Here is a 16,591-nt window from a genome sequence, read left to right as displayed (position 1 = left end):
ACTTTCATATAAATATGTGTGTATATATGTGTGTGTGTGTGTGTGTGTGTGTATATAAAGTCTGTTTCCCACTACAAAAATTACGAAAACAGGAGCTATAACCCAGCTCTCTAAGCAGTGCCTGGCCCATAGGAGGCCTCTTTAAACAATCTGTTGAATGAACAGACTTCATCAACATTTATTAAGCACTGAACTCATTGATGTAGGTCCTACAATATAGGAGAATTTTTTAGGACACATAAAAAAATCTGAAATATGTCATCATAAAAGTGCCCTGCGAAAGTTAAAAAGTAAATTGAAATGTTCATTTAAGGAGAAAGACCCCTAAAACACAGTCCCTGATTTCCAACCTACTTAAAGAAGACACACAATTAACTACAATGCAAACAGAAGTAGTAACTGCTTATTGAGTGATAGAATCAAAATGTCTTAAGTATGGTGAGAAAGAAGGGTTCAAATCCATCCTTGGAGAAAAATCTGATTTGGGTAATGAGGACCAGTTTACAAAGGAAACAATCAAGCTGCTTCTTGGGGACTAAGTAAGCAGGGATTGGCCAGCAGAATTTTCAGGCAGAAGAGAAAACAAGGGCAAAGGCAGAGACAAGAAAGTCCAGGACACTCCCAGGAAAGTCCAGAGGAATTCTAGCGATACTTACTGATTTCATGTAGTTTTTCTCTCCCCTACCCCACTGTTTCAAGTTTTTATCTCCCTTACCCCACTGTTAAGCATATAGTTTCATAGCTTGTACATTTTCCAGTCCTGGAAGTGAAGTCAGCTCTTCACTGACACACAAGCAAGACGTTTCTCTTTCATAAAGGGCCTCACATGTAAAAGTTGTCATTACCTCCAGATAAATTATACATGGAGTACTTCTACATATGTTTGAAAGTGTTAATTTGTTAAGGTAAACTGTTTCAAGTGACCATAATTTCATAATAATGTTTGAGATTTCTTCACTTTTTAAAAAACAAGGAGCTTCAAAATATTGAAGTGTTTCAGGGTTCACTTCACTTAGAGAACCTGTCCCCAGACACCCTGTGCCACCACAGGCACTACCCTCAACTCCCTGAACACTCCCTTTGGACTTTCATAGCTCAATGCCTTTGCCCTACTCATCCTTCAAGATTTGGCTCCAAGGTCATAAACTCGAAGGTGCCCCTAGACACTACACAAAATATCACTTTGTTCATAACTGTTATATCACCCAAATTGTGGTGGTATAAACTAGCTCTCAGTACTTATTTGTTCACTAAATAAGAGTCCTTCTAAGGCTTCAGTGGACTTGAAGACTAGCAAGCATTACAGAGAAACAGAAAAGGGACTAAAGTATTACCAAAAAAATGACAAAAACTACAAAATGTCAAGAAACCTTTTATATTAACAAGTATTTTTAAGATTTACTAGAAAGTGAATGGCTCAGAGCCTGATCTTTCTTCCCCTCGCTATTCCCCTAAATCAGTGGTTCTCAAGTGTGGCCCCAGGTCAGCAGCATCAGCATCATCTGGAACTTATTAAAAAATGCAGATTCTCCCACCCTTCCCAGACCTAATGAATCAGAAACTGAGGATGAACCCCAGCTATCTAGTCTTCCAAGCTCTCCAGGTGGTCCTAATTCACAGTCAAGTTTGAGAACACTGATCTAGATCATTCTTCTTCACCCTAGTGTCTACAGAATTATTGCCAACTTCAATAAACCTCTTTTATTGTGGAGTCTAGTTTCTATATACTCCCTCCCTTTTTAGGCAACAGGAGCAATTGAGGAAGAACTTAGAGATAGGAATATTAGTGTTGAGTGGATTATATTTTCTAGGCATGAAGTAAAAACTTGATTAGAGTAATGTGAATGAATGGAGAGGAGACCCAGGCACCTCGAAACAATTCAGAAGTGACATCAATAAAGTTTAGCAAGAGGAGTATGGGTTGAGAGTGGGAATAAGGATTACGCAGAGATTCTTACCTTGAGTGCCTTTTTTGGTAATGCCATTCATAAAAATAGGAACTCAACCAGTGAAGAGAGTTTAAGTGGGGGCAGGAGAGAAAACTACCTTAGTTTTAACCTTCCTCCTGAGTGAAGATGCCAGAAATTTTCAGAAAGATGTGGCCAACGGCTAGGCTAGGGAATAAACCAGGGATTGGACCTGTAGATTGCAAAGGCATTCCTATAATGCGATAATTGTGATACGCCTTGGGGATAGATAGTATTGCTGAAGGAGAAAACTTAGACACAGAGGCCAAGACAGTTCTGTGGTGCGTGGGCCGTGAGCAAGGCAGAAGAGATGGCAGTGAAGGAGAGTGAGAAATTATCAGAGACACAGGGGGACCAGGATAGTGATGTTAACACCAAAGTGAGGCAAGGAGACAGTCCAGAAAGGGGAAATGGTCAGCACTGTAAAATTCTGCAGAGAAACTGAAAATATCGAGAAATAAGAACAAAAAAAATTGATATGATAGGGAATTCCCTGGCGGTCTAGGCACTTAGGATTCAGCACTTTCACTGCTGGGGCCGGGGTTCGATCCCTGGTTGGGGAACTAAGATCCCGCAAAAAAGAAAAAAAAAAAATTGAGACATCTGGGGAAGGAAAAGGGATTTGGGCACCTGTTAAAAGACCCGCCCCCCCAGGGCAGTGAACAATTTTTGGAGGTACGATGGATAAAGTATAACCAAGAGGTAAAAACTGGAGTGAAGACTTGACAAAGAAAGTTTAGAATAACTCAACACCTCTGAAGATGGATGACTGAAAACTCAAATCATCATTCAGCCAAAATTCGCCAGCATGAATTTCTACCAGACCAGATCTCATAATTATGGAATCTCAGCAAGGAATTATGAGCCTTGCTTATGTAAATGGCGTAAGTGATCCTGGACCCAAGTTGCTCAAAATGAAGCGGGGGAAAGTAAGCAAGCAGCGGTCGATATGGCACAGTAGTAAGAATCTCGATACTCCACTAACTACCCATATTAGTTGGGCCTAGTTTTCTTGAGCAGCTACCCCTTACCTGTAAAATAGTACCTATTTCATAGGGTTGTTGTGAGCTTTAAATTAGGGCATCTGTATTGATCGACTCTTAACAATGAAACTAATACAGACTATTTGCATTTAAGCGTAAAGAAGGCGCTAAGGAGCAGACGCCAAAGCGAATTTCCACGGGTGGACCCCCGGCCCCTCCCAAGGTTTGACCCCGCCGACACCTCCCAGGCAGAGCTGTTGGCCTCACCGCGCATGCGCTCGGGGAGCCCTGAGCCGGAAGATGGTGGCGCGGCCGCTCTTCCCGGCTCCCAGAGGCCCGGATTGGGACAAAGGGGCGGGCGCAATCTGCATGCGCGCGCACGCACGCTCTGATGTCGATGGACCAAGATGGTGCTGGTGGAGCACGTTGTAGCAGATGCAGGGGCTTTCCTGCGGGACGCGGCTCTGCAGGTACGGGGTGCTCCGGCAGAGAGGAGCGGGGTCTGGGCTGGTGGCCCCTAAAGGAGCTTGGGAAATCGGGCAGCGCGTTGCGTGGTGCGGGCGGGTGTGAGTTGGGCCGGTCTCCCCTCAGGACATCGGGAAGAACATCTACACCATTCGGGATGTGGTCAGCGAGATTCGAGATAAGGCCACGCGCAGGCGGCTCGCAGTCCTGCCCTACGAGCTGCGTTTCAGGGAGCCCTTACCGGAATACGTGCGGCTGGGTGAGTGTCTCTGCCCGGTGTTGATGGCGAAGCTGGTTCCCGGTTGCTGACTGAACCTGCTCTGGTTCTAGTCGGAGTCTGGATACTTTATCAGAATTGATTTAGAAACTGCACGGTCGGGCAGAAATAGAGACACAGATGGAGAGAACAAACGTATGGACACCAAGGGGGGAAAGTGGCAGGGGGTGGTGGTGGTGGGGGTGGTGGTGGTGGTGGTATGATTTGGGAGATTGGGATTGTCATGTATACACTAATATGTATAAAATGGATAACTAATAAGAACCTGCTGTATTAAAAAATAAATAAAATTCAAAAAATAAATAAGTAAATAAAAGAAACTGCACGGTCTCCTAGACCGTGGTGGGAGAGAAGAGTTCTGGGTCATGAGTCAGCCAGGCCTTGCCAGTTACTAGTTATGTGCCCTTGGGAATATCACTCAGACGCTCTAGGCCTTGGTTTCCTCCATCTGTAAAATGGGATTAACAATAGTACCTACCCCAGGGGTTACTGGGGGCGTTAAATGAGGAATAATGTCACTCAGCACAGTGTCCAGTGCTTTGTAAGTATTCGATAAATTTGTTTGGATTAAAAATAGAAGATGGGAGGGAGCTGCAAGAGGGAGGAGATATGGGGATATATGTATAGCTGATTCACTGTTATACAGCAGAAACTAACACACCATTGTAAAGCAATTATATCCCAATAAAGATGTTAAAAAGATTTTTAAAAATAGCAGAACCCGGATCTCTTACTCTCGCCCATTTCTTTTCAGTAGATAAGAGTGATGACTGTTTTGGATATGGAGGCCAGCCTCAAGTCAGAAAAAGGGATAGCTTTTAGGCTTTACATTAGTTCTGAAAGAAAACTAAACAGCTCTCACTTGGCTTAGGAGTCAGAGTTGTTCTCTTGTTAGGGATCAAGGCGATGATCCTGCCCAGGAAAGGACCTAGGTGGTTGGAAGTGTTTTAGGGTTTAAAGGCTGATAATGGAGATGTTGTTACCTAAACTATTTGTGACTTCTTTAGCTTTCTCCAGCATCCTAGCTGTGTGATCTTTGACAAGTTACTTAATCTTTTTGAGGAAATACTAACAGTACTTACTTCATAAGATTTGGCTGAAGCATTCCCACTCCTGGGCATATATCCAGACAAAACTATAGTAATTCAAAAAGATATATAGCAGCACTATTCACAATAGCCAAGACATGGAAACAACCTAAATGTCCATCGATGATGAACAGATAAAGAAGATATGGTACATGTATACAATGGAATACTACTCAGCCATAAAAAAGAATGAAATAATGCCATTTGCAGCAACATGGATGTAACTAGAGATTATTATACTAAGTGAAGTCAGAAAGAGAAAGACAAATAACCATATGACTTATATGTGGAATCTAAAATATGACACAAATGAACCTTTCTGAAATAGAAACAGAATCACAGACATAGAGAACAGACTTGTGGTTGCCAAGGGGAAGGGGGATGGGGGAGGCTGGGGTGAGCAGATGTAAGCTTTTATATATAAAATGGGTAAACAACAAGGTGCTACTGTATAGCACAGACAGCTATATTCAATATCCAATGATAAACCATAATGGAAAATAATATTTTAAAAAGGAATGTATGTATATGTATAACTGAATTATTGCTGTGCAGCAGTAATTAACAACATTGTAAATCAACTATACTTCAGTTTAAAAAAAGATTTGGCTGAAGGATAAAATGAAAAGTTTTAAACACAGTGCCTGATACATAGTAAGTGCCCACTAAATTTTAGCTGCTGTTAATAGCTGCATTTTTAGAAAATGTGAGCCGTATACTTATTGTTCCTTGTGCTAGTGTAGCAGAAGACATCTTTCTGTTAATGTGTCAAGATATTATTGTATGTGTTTGTTATTGATGTCTCAGGAGAATAACAATAGCGATAGCTGGAGTTTACTTTGTGTTCAATAGGGATGTGGGTTTTCTTGTTGGGTGGGTTTACATAAAAAACTGTCTGATATTTGTTACAGAATAACCCAATATTTTTGTTTCATGATAGATGACAATTATTGGCTGAATCAGCTTTCCGTTCCATTTTGGAATCTGATCATTCTATTAATATGGATTGTTAGAATCAAAGAATTTTATTGCTGGGAGAGAAGAGACCTTCTATTCAAACATAATACCAAAGCCTAGATAAGGAACTCTCATTTGCAAATAATTATGCTAACTTTAGTTGACTTTCTATTAACTTTGTTCTGTTCCTTCATCTGCACTTAGTAAGGACATCACTGTAAACCTAACTGGCAGAAATCTTGGTGATAGAGAATACAAATGTATCAATTATGAATAGAAAAAGATCAGGAAATGGATGAAAGTGTTAAGAGGTTTTTCTTGGGATACTGATCCTAAGTTCTTTTCATACTTTCATTATGGTTATCCAAGGTCATATAGCTCTTTGCTTTTAACTGAAGTTGGGAATCTCTTGTTTACAGTGACTGAGTTTTCAAAGAAAACTGGAGACTATCCCAGCCTCTCTGCCACAGACATCCAAGTACTGGCACTTACCTACCAGCTGGAAGCAGAGTTTGTTGGGGTGTCTCACCTAAAACAAGAACCAGAAAAGGTAAATAAGAAAGTTTGTTGGTTTTATCTGTTTTAACTTTTTTATAATGAGAACGATCAGATGTACAGAAATAGAGGGAATAGTATAATGGACCCAGTGTCCCCATCATTCTGCCTCCACAGTTATCAACTCATGATCTGTTTTCATCTTTACCCAACCCCAACCCTGAATATTTTGAACTCAGACATGCTAACATTTCACTGATAGATTATTTCTCGGTGTGTCTCTAAAGATAAGTTGTCTATTAAAAAAATAACCACAAAACCAATATTACACCTACACAAAATTAATAGTAATTCCCTGATATCATCAAATATCCAATCTGTGTTCACATTTCTCAATTATTTTATAAAATTTTTTTAATAGTTTACTTGTTTGGATCAGGATCCAGATAAGGTTTATACATTGCAATTAGCAAACATGTCTCAGTCTTGACCTGTAGGTTCTTGGTAAGGTTGGTTAAAGTTTAAAATGCAGGGACTTCCCTGGCGGCACAGTGGTTAAGACTCCACGCTCCCAATGCAGGGGGTCCAGGTTCGGTCCCTGCTCAGGAAACTAGATCCCCATGCCGCAACTAAGACCTGGTGCCACCAAATAGATAAAATAAATTAAAATAATAAAATACAGAGAGAGTAAAAACCAACTATATTCTCACTTTTTTTTTTTTTTTTTTTTGGCTGCGTTGTTGCGGGCAGGCTTTCTCTAGTTGTGGCAAGCGCGGGCTGCTCTTCATTGCGGTGCACGGGCTCTAGGTGCACAGGCCTCAGTAGTTGTGGCTCACGGGCTCTAGAGCACAGGCTCAGTAGTTGTGGCTCACGGGCTTAGTTGCTCCATGGCATGTGGGATCTTCCTGGACTAGGACTTGAACCTGTGTCTCCTGCATTGGCAGTCAGATTTTTAACCACTGCGCCATCAAGGAAGCCCCTCTCACTAGTTTTTTAAAAATAGAATTCTTTTCCAGAAGCAAGCAAGAAAGAACACTTTAAATGATTACCATTTTTTTCAGCTCTTGCTACCTTCAAAATTCTGGGTTCCTGTTGTGCTTTTAGGAACTTGTCCAGCTTGGCTAAGTTGAAGACACTAATGGTTTTGTGCCTGGACCCCATTGCCTGTTTCCAGGCCTGAGGATTTTGAAAGATAGATTATTAACCTTATACTGTAATAAGTAATCTCAAGTAGTGTTTGCAAAGAATTACTTGATCTCCGCTGTCTAAGGTCATCAAAACTGCAGTGGGCTTATGATTCTATCCTAGTCAGAACTGCCTTCACTTGTTTTCAACCAAGTGTAGAGTCCTCCAATCCAAGAAGTCTAAAAGTGATGCCTAAAATATAGACATCTATTTGTCACCAGAATGTTTTGGGGCGATGGGAGTGAAGGGAATAGTTTTATATAAACTCTGACTTTGTGGCTCAGCTGGGTTTCTGCTTTGGCTTCTGTCAATTTGAGATTCCTAAAAATTGCCCTTTCCTGCAGTCTTTTGGGCAGGAGTTAGCTGTTTTGTATCAGAAGCTTTAAAACAGCCTGTCTTTTGACCCAGCAATTTCAGTCTTAGGCATTTATCCTAAGGATATAACCAAAGATACTTCCAAGTTTTACACATAATGATGTTCATTAAACCTTTATGTCTAGGGACAAAAAAGAAATATCCTAAAGTGGTTATTTGGTAGTAGTGGAATCCCTGAATAATTCTTTACAGGCTTCCCTGGTGGCTCAGTGGTTAAGAATCCGCCTGCCAATGCAGGGGACATGAGTTCGAGCCCTGGTCTGGGAAGATCCCACATGCCGCAGAGCTGCTAAGCCCATGCGCCACAAGTACTGAGCCTGCGCTCTAGAGCCCGCAAGCCACCATTACTGAAGCCCGTGCGCCTAGAGGCCATGCTCCACAACAAGAGAAGCCACTGCAGTGAGAAGCCCGTGCACTGCAATGAAGAGTAGCCCCTGCTCACCGCAACTAGAGAAAAGGCCACGCACAGCAACAAAGACCCAACGCAGCCAAAAATAAATAAATTTATTTTTTAAAAAAATTCTTTGCATATATTTTTATGATTCCCACTTTTAAAAAAACATTGAATATCTTTTATTTCAATAACCAGGGGGAAGTATTTTGTTTTGTTTTTTAAATTACTCTTCCATGTTGAATTTTCAACCTGTATTTCTTTGCTTAGAACTGTCACTTTTTTCTTTTCTTTTTAAAGGTTAAAGTGAGTTCATCGATTCAGCACCCAGAAACTCCTCTACACATTTCTGGTTTCCATCTGCCCTCAAAGGTAATTTCTTACACAGACCAGGCTCTTCATGCTCTTTTCTGTTACATGTCAGATCTCCACAAATTGTCTGTTTAGAGGGAACCACATTTAACCTAGACAGATACCATAGATTGTCCATCCTTGTCTGATCTGGCTTGTATATCGTATATCATTTCATCTATAACCCTCTCAATTTTCAGGTTTTAAAATTATTTTTCTTTTAACTTCAGCCTAAACCTGCACGAGGAACAGTAGAACACGGCCACCCAGTCGGTGAGCCTGAGGACCTAGAATTCAGTTCCTTTGTGTTCTGGAGAAATCCTTTGCCTAATATTGATCATGAACTGCAGGAGCTGCTGGTAAGGCCCTGCTTTATGATCTCCTGGTGACAACAGACTAGTGTCTCGCGGCGCCTCCTGTGGGCGAGACGTTTGAATTCTGTTAACGTTTCAGGTTGACAAAGGTGAGGCTATTCCGAGTGAGGAAGAGAACGAAGAGAATGGATTTGAAGAAAGGAAGGACCAAGACAGTGATGATGATGAGGGTGGGTGGATAACCCCCAGCAACATCAAGCAGGTCCAGCAGGAGATGAAGCAGTGCACCATCCCGAAGGATGTGCGGGTTGGCTGTGTGACTACAGACTTCGCCATGCAGGTGGGTGGAATGGGCATCGGCTGGCCCTGGGCTTGGTGTCATACCTGTTACAGGCAGTGGTCTTTTGGAGGTTTGGGGGTGTGTACAGGGCTATTGTGTAATGCTTCTTTTCCTGGCTCTAGAAACTTTGTCTGTGCTCTTTGGTAATTTTTCATTTTGCTTGGAGGTTAGGGAATCATAGTATACCTATAGCATGTATGTGGTATATTAAATTTCTAGTGTTCAATATTCATGATCTGTTGCTGCTTTTCTTTCAGTGTGCATAACGTTCTGTGCTCAGTTAAGTATTTGGAGACTGCAGAGGCTTTCAGTCCAGAAATGAGTATATTTGCTCTGACACAATAAATGTCTCTGCTAAGAGAGATTGCTAAAGGAGGCCTTGGCGAAATGATGATCACAGTCCATGGCACTTGAGATAAGAAAAATCTGGGTCCTTGTCCTAGTTTACATGTCTTGAGAGGTATTCTAAGCTTGCTTTTCTTTCGCAGAAGCCCTTTATGAGCCAGACCAGGGTTTGGGAAGTTCTTTTAACTGTGATTATGCAGATATTAAACAATTCTTGGTTTTGCTATGAGCTCAGTTTCCCTTTAACTTGTTGGTTGCAGAACGTCCTGCTCCAGATGGGGCTGCACGTGCTGGCCGTGAACGGCATGCTGATCCGCGAGGCCCGGAGCTACATCTTGCGCTGCCACGGCTGTTTCAAGTATGTAGCCGATAACCTGGCTCATTGCCCCTCTGTTGAACACTCCCCTCTTCCTAAACCTTCTACAGACTTCTTGAAGGAGAGCCTTGCCTTGTGTACAGGCATTCCCTCCACCTTGTCATTCCTACTCGGTCCAGGTTCTGCCCCGACCAGGGCACTGAAAGCCGTGGGACAGAGGTGGCCAGTGACCTCCCACCTGACAAAGCCAGGGCTGGTGTTTTTTGTCCTTACCTTTGTGTATAGGATTAAGAGTGTGGGTTCTGGAGCAAAGAGCCCTAGTCGTTTAGCAGTAAGTGCCGAAATGTTTATGGATGGGATAATGTCTGGGACTTGCTTTGAAATAAAACAGAAGTGGGAGGAATGGGTGAGGGTAGAGATGAAGCTAGGTGATGGGTCCATGAGGGTTCATTGTGCTCTTTGGTTTACTTTATGTTTGAAATTTTCTATTTAAAAAAAAAAGTGGACTCTGGATTCAGACTGTGTGGGTTCCAATCCAGATTCTGTCTCCTAGTAGTTGTGACTTTGCAGAAGTCGGTCAGCTTCTCTGTACCTCAGATTCTTCATATGTAAAATTAGAAAGGTGGTTGTAGGAACTAGGGAGATCGTCACATAAAACAGTGCTTGTCTGGCGCATAGGAAGCGCTCTGTTGAGGTGAACTGTTTAGTTCATTGATCATGCTCTCCTCCCCATTTCTTTTCTGCCTCATGAATTGGTTTTTCTCATGGTGAGGTCTGGTGTTGTGTGGAGAGGCCCCCGGATCCGAGATCTGGTTGGAATGGAAGAGACTATACTGCAGCCCTGCTGTTGAGTGAAGCGTGGCCCTGGGAACTTGTTGGCTTCCAGCCTTTCCACAGATTCAGTCTAGACATGGTGGCCATGATGTCGGGTATCTGATGGAGCCCCTTACTGTGGAGGCCTGTGTGCACTGCTTTCCTAAGCAGTAAGGTGTCTCTCCCTGTGTCCCCAGTGCTGTTGCACTGACGGTGGAGTAGCCTGGATGAAGCCCTGCTCCCCCACATAGCTCGGGGCCCATCCCTGTTACCATCCTCTGCAGGTCTGCCGGGGAGCCACTCCTCAAAACTGCCTCTGCATTCTTTGAATCTTTAGTGTGTAAATGTGCCAGGCTTATGACGGTAAAGCTTTTGGCTTCATGAAATCTCATTTCCCCCATTGTCCTTTGTTATAAAAGCTCTAAGTTCCTCAAATTAACATTCGTTCTTAGAAACACTTGGAAATGTTCTCCATTCATGTTAGATTAACCCCAGTGACTGAATGGTTTCTTGCACAAAATCATTATTTCCTAGTCCCTGTTGCTTAGTTCACTCGCAGAGGCTTCAGGAAAGGGCTTGGCTTCTCTGGCAGTTTCATGCAGCTCTTGTGTCCTTACCACTGGGAACTGAGGGAGAATTCCTCAAGGATAGACACCAGGGCTCCTGCTTGGTCCCTGACAACAGCAGCTTTGCCTGTTCAGGGTCCATCGTTGGGCCTTGAGCGGGTGGGAGAGAGGCAAAGCCTGTGGGTCTGCCTCAGCACCCACACCCATTCAATCATAGCAGCTTTGATAGTGTTTCCTATTTGTGAGTAAATTCTCAGCACCTCCAGAGCCGCCACCTGGCTTAATGCCTAGGCTGATACTTGAGTACAAGGTATTCAGAAATAGTTGAGTAATGTAATAATATGACCCTTGAGAAAGTATGGTGGTGGTAAGAGCCCTGACTCTGGAGCCAGATTTCCCTGGGCTTATATACCTGCCACTTACTAGCTCTGTGACCTTGAGCAAGCTACCGTACCTTGCCTTCGTTTCCCCATCCGTAAAATGGAGATATAGCAACTTCATAGGGTTATTTTGACATTAAACTTGTGGAATAATGCCTAACAAAATTCAGTGAGAGTTTATTATTACTGTAACAACATTCTGCTCAGTTTTCTTACTTACTGACTTGTTCCTTGTGTCATTTACTTTTGCCGTGGGAGCCGTGCAGCAGCAGTGTGCTTATATCAGCAGCGTGAGGGCAGGTGGCCTTGGCCTGGGATGTGTGCAGTGCAGTTCAGCCTGTCCCCATTTCTTGTGTCTCCTCCTCTGAGGCCCGAGGCTCGCCCTGCGCTCTGGGGATGGGGTTTGCTGCCTCTGGTTCCAGTGTGATGCATCTCCTTTGTTTCTGCAGGACAACATCTGACATGAGCAGAGTGTTCTGTGCACAATGTGGAAACAAAACACTGAAGAAGGTGTCTGTGACCGTCAGCGACGATGGAACCCTGCACATGCACTTTTCCCGCAACCCTAAGGTGCTGAATCCTCGGGGCCTCCGGGTGAGTGGCGCATCTCCTGCTCCCCTAACAGCAGGGCCCAGGTTGGGGAAGCCAGACCTTTTAGCACCAGGATCGAAATGATCAGAGACGACAAACAAACCCTCCTGGTTTCTAAAGATAGTTATTGAAAGCCTGTGATCCGGGGACCAAGGCAGGTGGGGAGAGCTCACAACTCAACCTCCCTGTGAGGTTTTTGAGGAGTTTGCAATCTAAGGAGAAATAACCAGTAATTCTACACGGTAAAAAGCAAGGACCAAATATATGTGGGGTCACCAAGAGGGAGATGGTTTGCAAGATGGTGGAGGATGGATTTGGGTGGGAATTTGAGGATGGGTAGAATGTCTAGAAGCTTCGAGAACCACAGGGGAAGGTTGTGTAAATACTCAGCACAAGAGAGTCCTGGGCTGGATACACAGCGGGGTGGATTTGTTTTGAGGAATCAGGAGAGAAGGGTTGACAGGCAGGCAAGTATGAGTGTGGCTGACCTGGCTCTGAGTTCTCCAGGTATGGTGCATGCCACTAACATGTGAGAAAGTTTTTTTTTTTTTTTCCTGGTGGCACAGTGGTTGAGAGTCTGCCTGCCGATGCAGAGGATACAGGTTCGTGCCCCGGTCTGGGAAGATCCCACATGCCGTGGAGCGGCTGAGCCTGTGCTCCACAAAGGGAGAGGCCACAACAGTGAGAGGCCCACGTACCACACACACACACACACAAAAATGTATGTATGGCTGTGTTGGGTCTTTGTTGCTGCACGTGGGCTTTCTCTAGTTGCGGTGAATGGGGGCTACTCTTTGTTGTGGTGCACATGCTTCTCATTGTGGCTTCTCTTGTTGCTGAGCACGGGCTCTTGGTGCGTGGGCTTCAGTAGTTGTGGCTCGCGGGCTCAGTAGTTGTGGCTTGCGGGCTCTAGAGCACAGGCTCAGTAGTTGTGGTGCACAGGCTTAGTTACTCCGCGGCATGTGGGATCTTCCCAGGCCAGGGCTCGAACCCATGTTTCTTGCATTGGCAGGCAGATTCTTAACCACTGCACCACCAGGGAAGCCCCGAAATAATTTAGATTTATAGAAAAGTTGCCAAAAATAGTACAAATAATTCCCATTTAGCTTTCACTTAGATTTCCCAATTTAATCATTCACTATATTTGCTTTATCATTTATATGTATATTTTTTCTTTTCCCCTAAACCATCTGAGTGTAAATTGTGCATGATGCCCTTTTGCACCTAGATACTTCAGTGTGTGTTTCCTGCAACAAGGACTTTGTCTTAGATACCCACAATACAATTACCAAAACCAAGAAGTTAACATTACTTCAGTACTATCTAATCTATGGACCATATTCAGACCTTTTCTCTTTGTTTGTTTTTCTGGCTGTGCCGCGTGGCATGTGGGATCTTAGTTCCCCAACTAAGGATCGAACCCAGGCCCCTGCATTGGAAATGCAGTCTTAACCACTGGACCACCAGGGGAGTCCTTAGACCATATTCAAACTTTGCCACAGATTTCCTTTACAGCAAGAGAAGGGGGTTTGTTTGGGGTCCAGGATCCAGTCTAGGATCACATGTTGCATTTCATTGTTGCATTTCATTGTCCTGTCTCCTTAGTCTCTTTTAAACTGAAGTAGTTTCTCAGGTCTGCTGTCTTTCATGACCTTGACATTTTTGAACAGTTTTGAAGAGTACAAAGCAGTTACTTTGTAGATTATCCCTTACCTTGGGTTTGTCTGGTGTTTTTCTCCTGGTTAGATTCAGGCTGTGTCCAATTTACTGCTGATAATAACTTTGATCACTTAGTTGGAGGTTTCTTGTGTAACCACAATATAATTACCAAAACCAAGATTACCAAATTTCCTATAAGGCTATTATCTGTAATTAATAAGTAACTTAGAGAAGGATAGTCTGATACTGTGTGAATACTGTTTCTCATCAAACTTTTACTGGTTAAATCATCTGAATCAGTTTTTACAGTGAAGGTTGCCAACTGGTGATTTTCTAATTCCATCATTCTCCATATTTATTACTTGCCATTCTGCTGTAAAGAGGAACTTTCCCATATATCATTTATATGAGTGTGGTCGCATGGATTTTTATTGTAGTCTATAGGCTGTGATCCATTGCTATCCTTATTTATTTTGATACTCAAACTGTTCATGGAGCCCCTTCAGGATGGCTTCTGTGTCTTTTTGTTGTGCCCCAGTTATTCTTTAAACCCTTTTACTTTCTGGCACAGCAAGCTGTTCCAACTTTTTTTTTTTTTTTAATAAATTTATTTTATTTATTTTTGGCTGCATTGGGTCTTCACCGCTGTATGCAGGCTCTCTCCAGTTGCGGCAAGCAGGGGCTACTCTCTGTTGCAGTGCGTGGGCCTCTCACTGCAGTGGTCTCTCCTGCTGCGGAGCAAGGGCTCTAGGCGCGTGGGCTTCAGTAGTTGTGGTACACAGGCTCAGTAGTTGTGGCTCACGGGCTCCAGAGCGCAGGCTCAGCAGTTGTGGCGCATGGGCCCAGCTGCTCCATGGCATGTGGGATCCTCCCGAACCAGGGCCCAAACCTGTGTCCCCTGCACTGGCAGGCAGATTCCCAACCACAGCACCACCAGGGAAAGCCTGTTCCGACTTTTATACCTCCCTGCCTGTGCCCTGGAATCAGCCATTTCTCTAAGGAGCTCTTAAGTTTTTAGAAACAAAGATCTGGGCACTGGACAATGGGTGTGCTCACTGTCCTAGGGTATCATTAATTCTAGGCCCACAGTGGACAAAGATGGAAATATTGTGTATAAATACACATATTAATATTTTTTTCTCTTATCTATTAAAAATTGAATTTATAACTTCAGTTTCAGTTCAACACCAGAGAGTTCATTCTAGCCCTCCCTCTAATATCCATAACACCCTTCATAACACCGTTTTCCATAATTATTTGTTAAACTGGAGTGTGTATGTGTGTATGTGTGTGTGTGTGTGTGTGTGTGTGTGTGTGTGTGTGTGTGTAGTTATTTCAGAAGTGCTAACCTATACCATTATGAAAATGGTACCTGCCGACTAGGGTCCTGTGTTTTACTGTAATTCTTTCTGTCTTTTGTTGAGGGAATGTAGTCAAAGTACCACGTTGCTTTTCATCTGTGAGGTGAGAGTAGGAGAATGAGAGTGGGAAGATGCATGTCATGTACTCAGTGCACAGTAGGCAGTGACGATAGACTCCATTGGTGGTGTCTGCCCGCATGCAGAGTTGTCAGGTAAGCTTTACATAACAGGATCTGCTGTATATAAATACGAATCCCCGTCCTTCTAATGGCCTTTCCTCGTCTTATTTGCAGTATTCACTCCCCACTCCCAAAGGGGGCAAGTATGCCATCAACCCCCACCTGACCGAGGACCAGCGCTTCCCTCAGCTGCGACTCTCCCGAAAGGCCAGGCAGAAAACTGACGTGTTTGCCCCTGACTACATAGCTGGGGTGTCTCCCTTTGCAGAGAATGACATCTCCAGCCGGTCAGCTACCTTGCAGGTCCGAGACAGCACCTTGGGAGCCGGCAGGAGACGGTTAAATCCCAATGCTTCCAGAAAGAAGTTTGTGAAGAAAAGGTGAAGTGTGAGCTCCACAGGCAAGCTGGACTGATGCTGTGACTGCCCAGGAGACCCATGTCTCAGGTCCCCAGCTGTGCCAACTCCACAACCACTTGGACACAAGAGGCCCGGCTTCCATAGTGCTGCCTCAGGACTCATTGTGGTGCCTCGGGTTGGTTTGTGGTGGAACCTGCCATCCCTCGGCCTGTGTGCATCCAGAGAGCCAGGATTACTGCCATGTTGAGGGGACTTTGTAAAACAGAACAAACAGTGCCTGGAACAAATCTTCAACTTTTAAAGAAGGGAACTTCCAAGTGATAATGTATTTCTAATAAATATAGTTGCAAGCTTCTGTGCATTTTCTTTTTTCTGTTTTTTTTTTTTTTTGCTTCTTAGGTAATTTGAGGCAAACACTTACTTAAGGTGTGCACCAAAGATCAAGCATTTAGGTCTGTCTTTTTGTGGGAAAGTTTATCATAATAAAACTAAGAGCTACCATTTTCAAAAATAAATTTATTTTTGGCTCCATTGGGTCTTCGTTACTGTGTACGGGCTTTCTCTAACTGCGGCTCATGGGGGCTGCTCTTCATTGCGGTGCGCAGGCTTCTCATTGCAGTGGCTTGTCTTGTTGCAGAGCATGGGCTCTAGGTGCATGGGCCTCAGTAGTTGCGGTGCGTAGGCTCAGTAGTTGTGGCTTGCGGGCTCTAGGGTGTGCAGGCTTCAGTAGTGGCTCACGGGCTTAGTTGCTCTGCAGCATGTGGGATCTTCCCAGACCAGGGATCAAACCCATGTCCCCTGCATTGACAGGTGGATTCTTAACCGCTGTGCCAC

The 16,591-nt window shown here is 43.8% G+C and overlaps 1 protein-coding gene across 3 annotated transcripts; it reads left to right on the top strand.

The window, feature by feature from the left end:
- The first annotated feature begins 3,217 nt into the window (after positions 1-3,217).
- Positions 3,218-16,112, top strand: NOB1 (NIN1 (RPN12) binding protein 1 homolog). 3 transcript variants are annotated; one of them, XR_010837811.1, is made up of 9 exons: positions 3,218-3,420; positions 3,542-3,674; positions 6,157-6,287; positions 8,484-8,555; positions 8,765-8,893; positions 8,988-9,188; positions 9,794-11,141; positions 11,935-12,202; positions 15,513-16,112. XR_010837811.1 is itself a non-coding variant. In XM_059044897.2 (9 exons), exons 1-9 carry the CDS (start codon positions 3,358-3,360, stop codon positions 15,780-15,782), a joined length of 1,242 nt encoding a protein of 413 aa, XP_058900880.1. In that variant the 5' UTR covers positions 3,218-3,357; the 3' UTR covers positions 15,783-16,112. The 3 variants fall into 3 exon arrangements, 2 of the variants coding, with proteins under 2 accessions (XP_058900880.1, XP_066875694.1); XM_059044897.2 differs by having other exon boundaries at positions 9,794-9,891; positions 12,058-12,202; XM_067019593.1 differs by lacking the exon at positions 3,542-3,674 and having other exon boundaries at positions 3,225-3,420; positions 9,794-9,891; positions 12,058-12,202.
- The last annotated feature ends 479 nt before the right edge of the window (positions 16,113-16,591 follow it).

This window comes from Kogia breviceps, chromosome 18 (assembly GCF_026419965.1).
Source record: "Kogia breviceps isolate mKogBre1 chromosome 18, mKogBre1 haplotype 1, whole genome shotgun sequence".
Classification (NCBI taxonomy): Eukaryota; Metazoa; Chordata; class Mammalia; order Artiodactyla; family Physeteridae; genus Kogia; species Kogia breviceps.
This window is presented reverse-complemented; position numbering and strand designations above follow the sequence as displayed.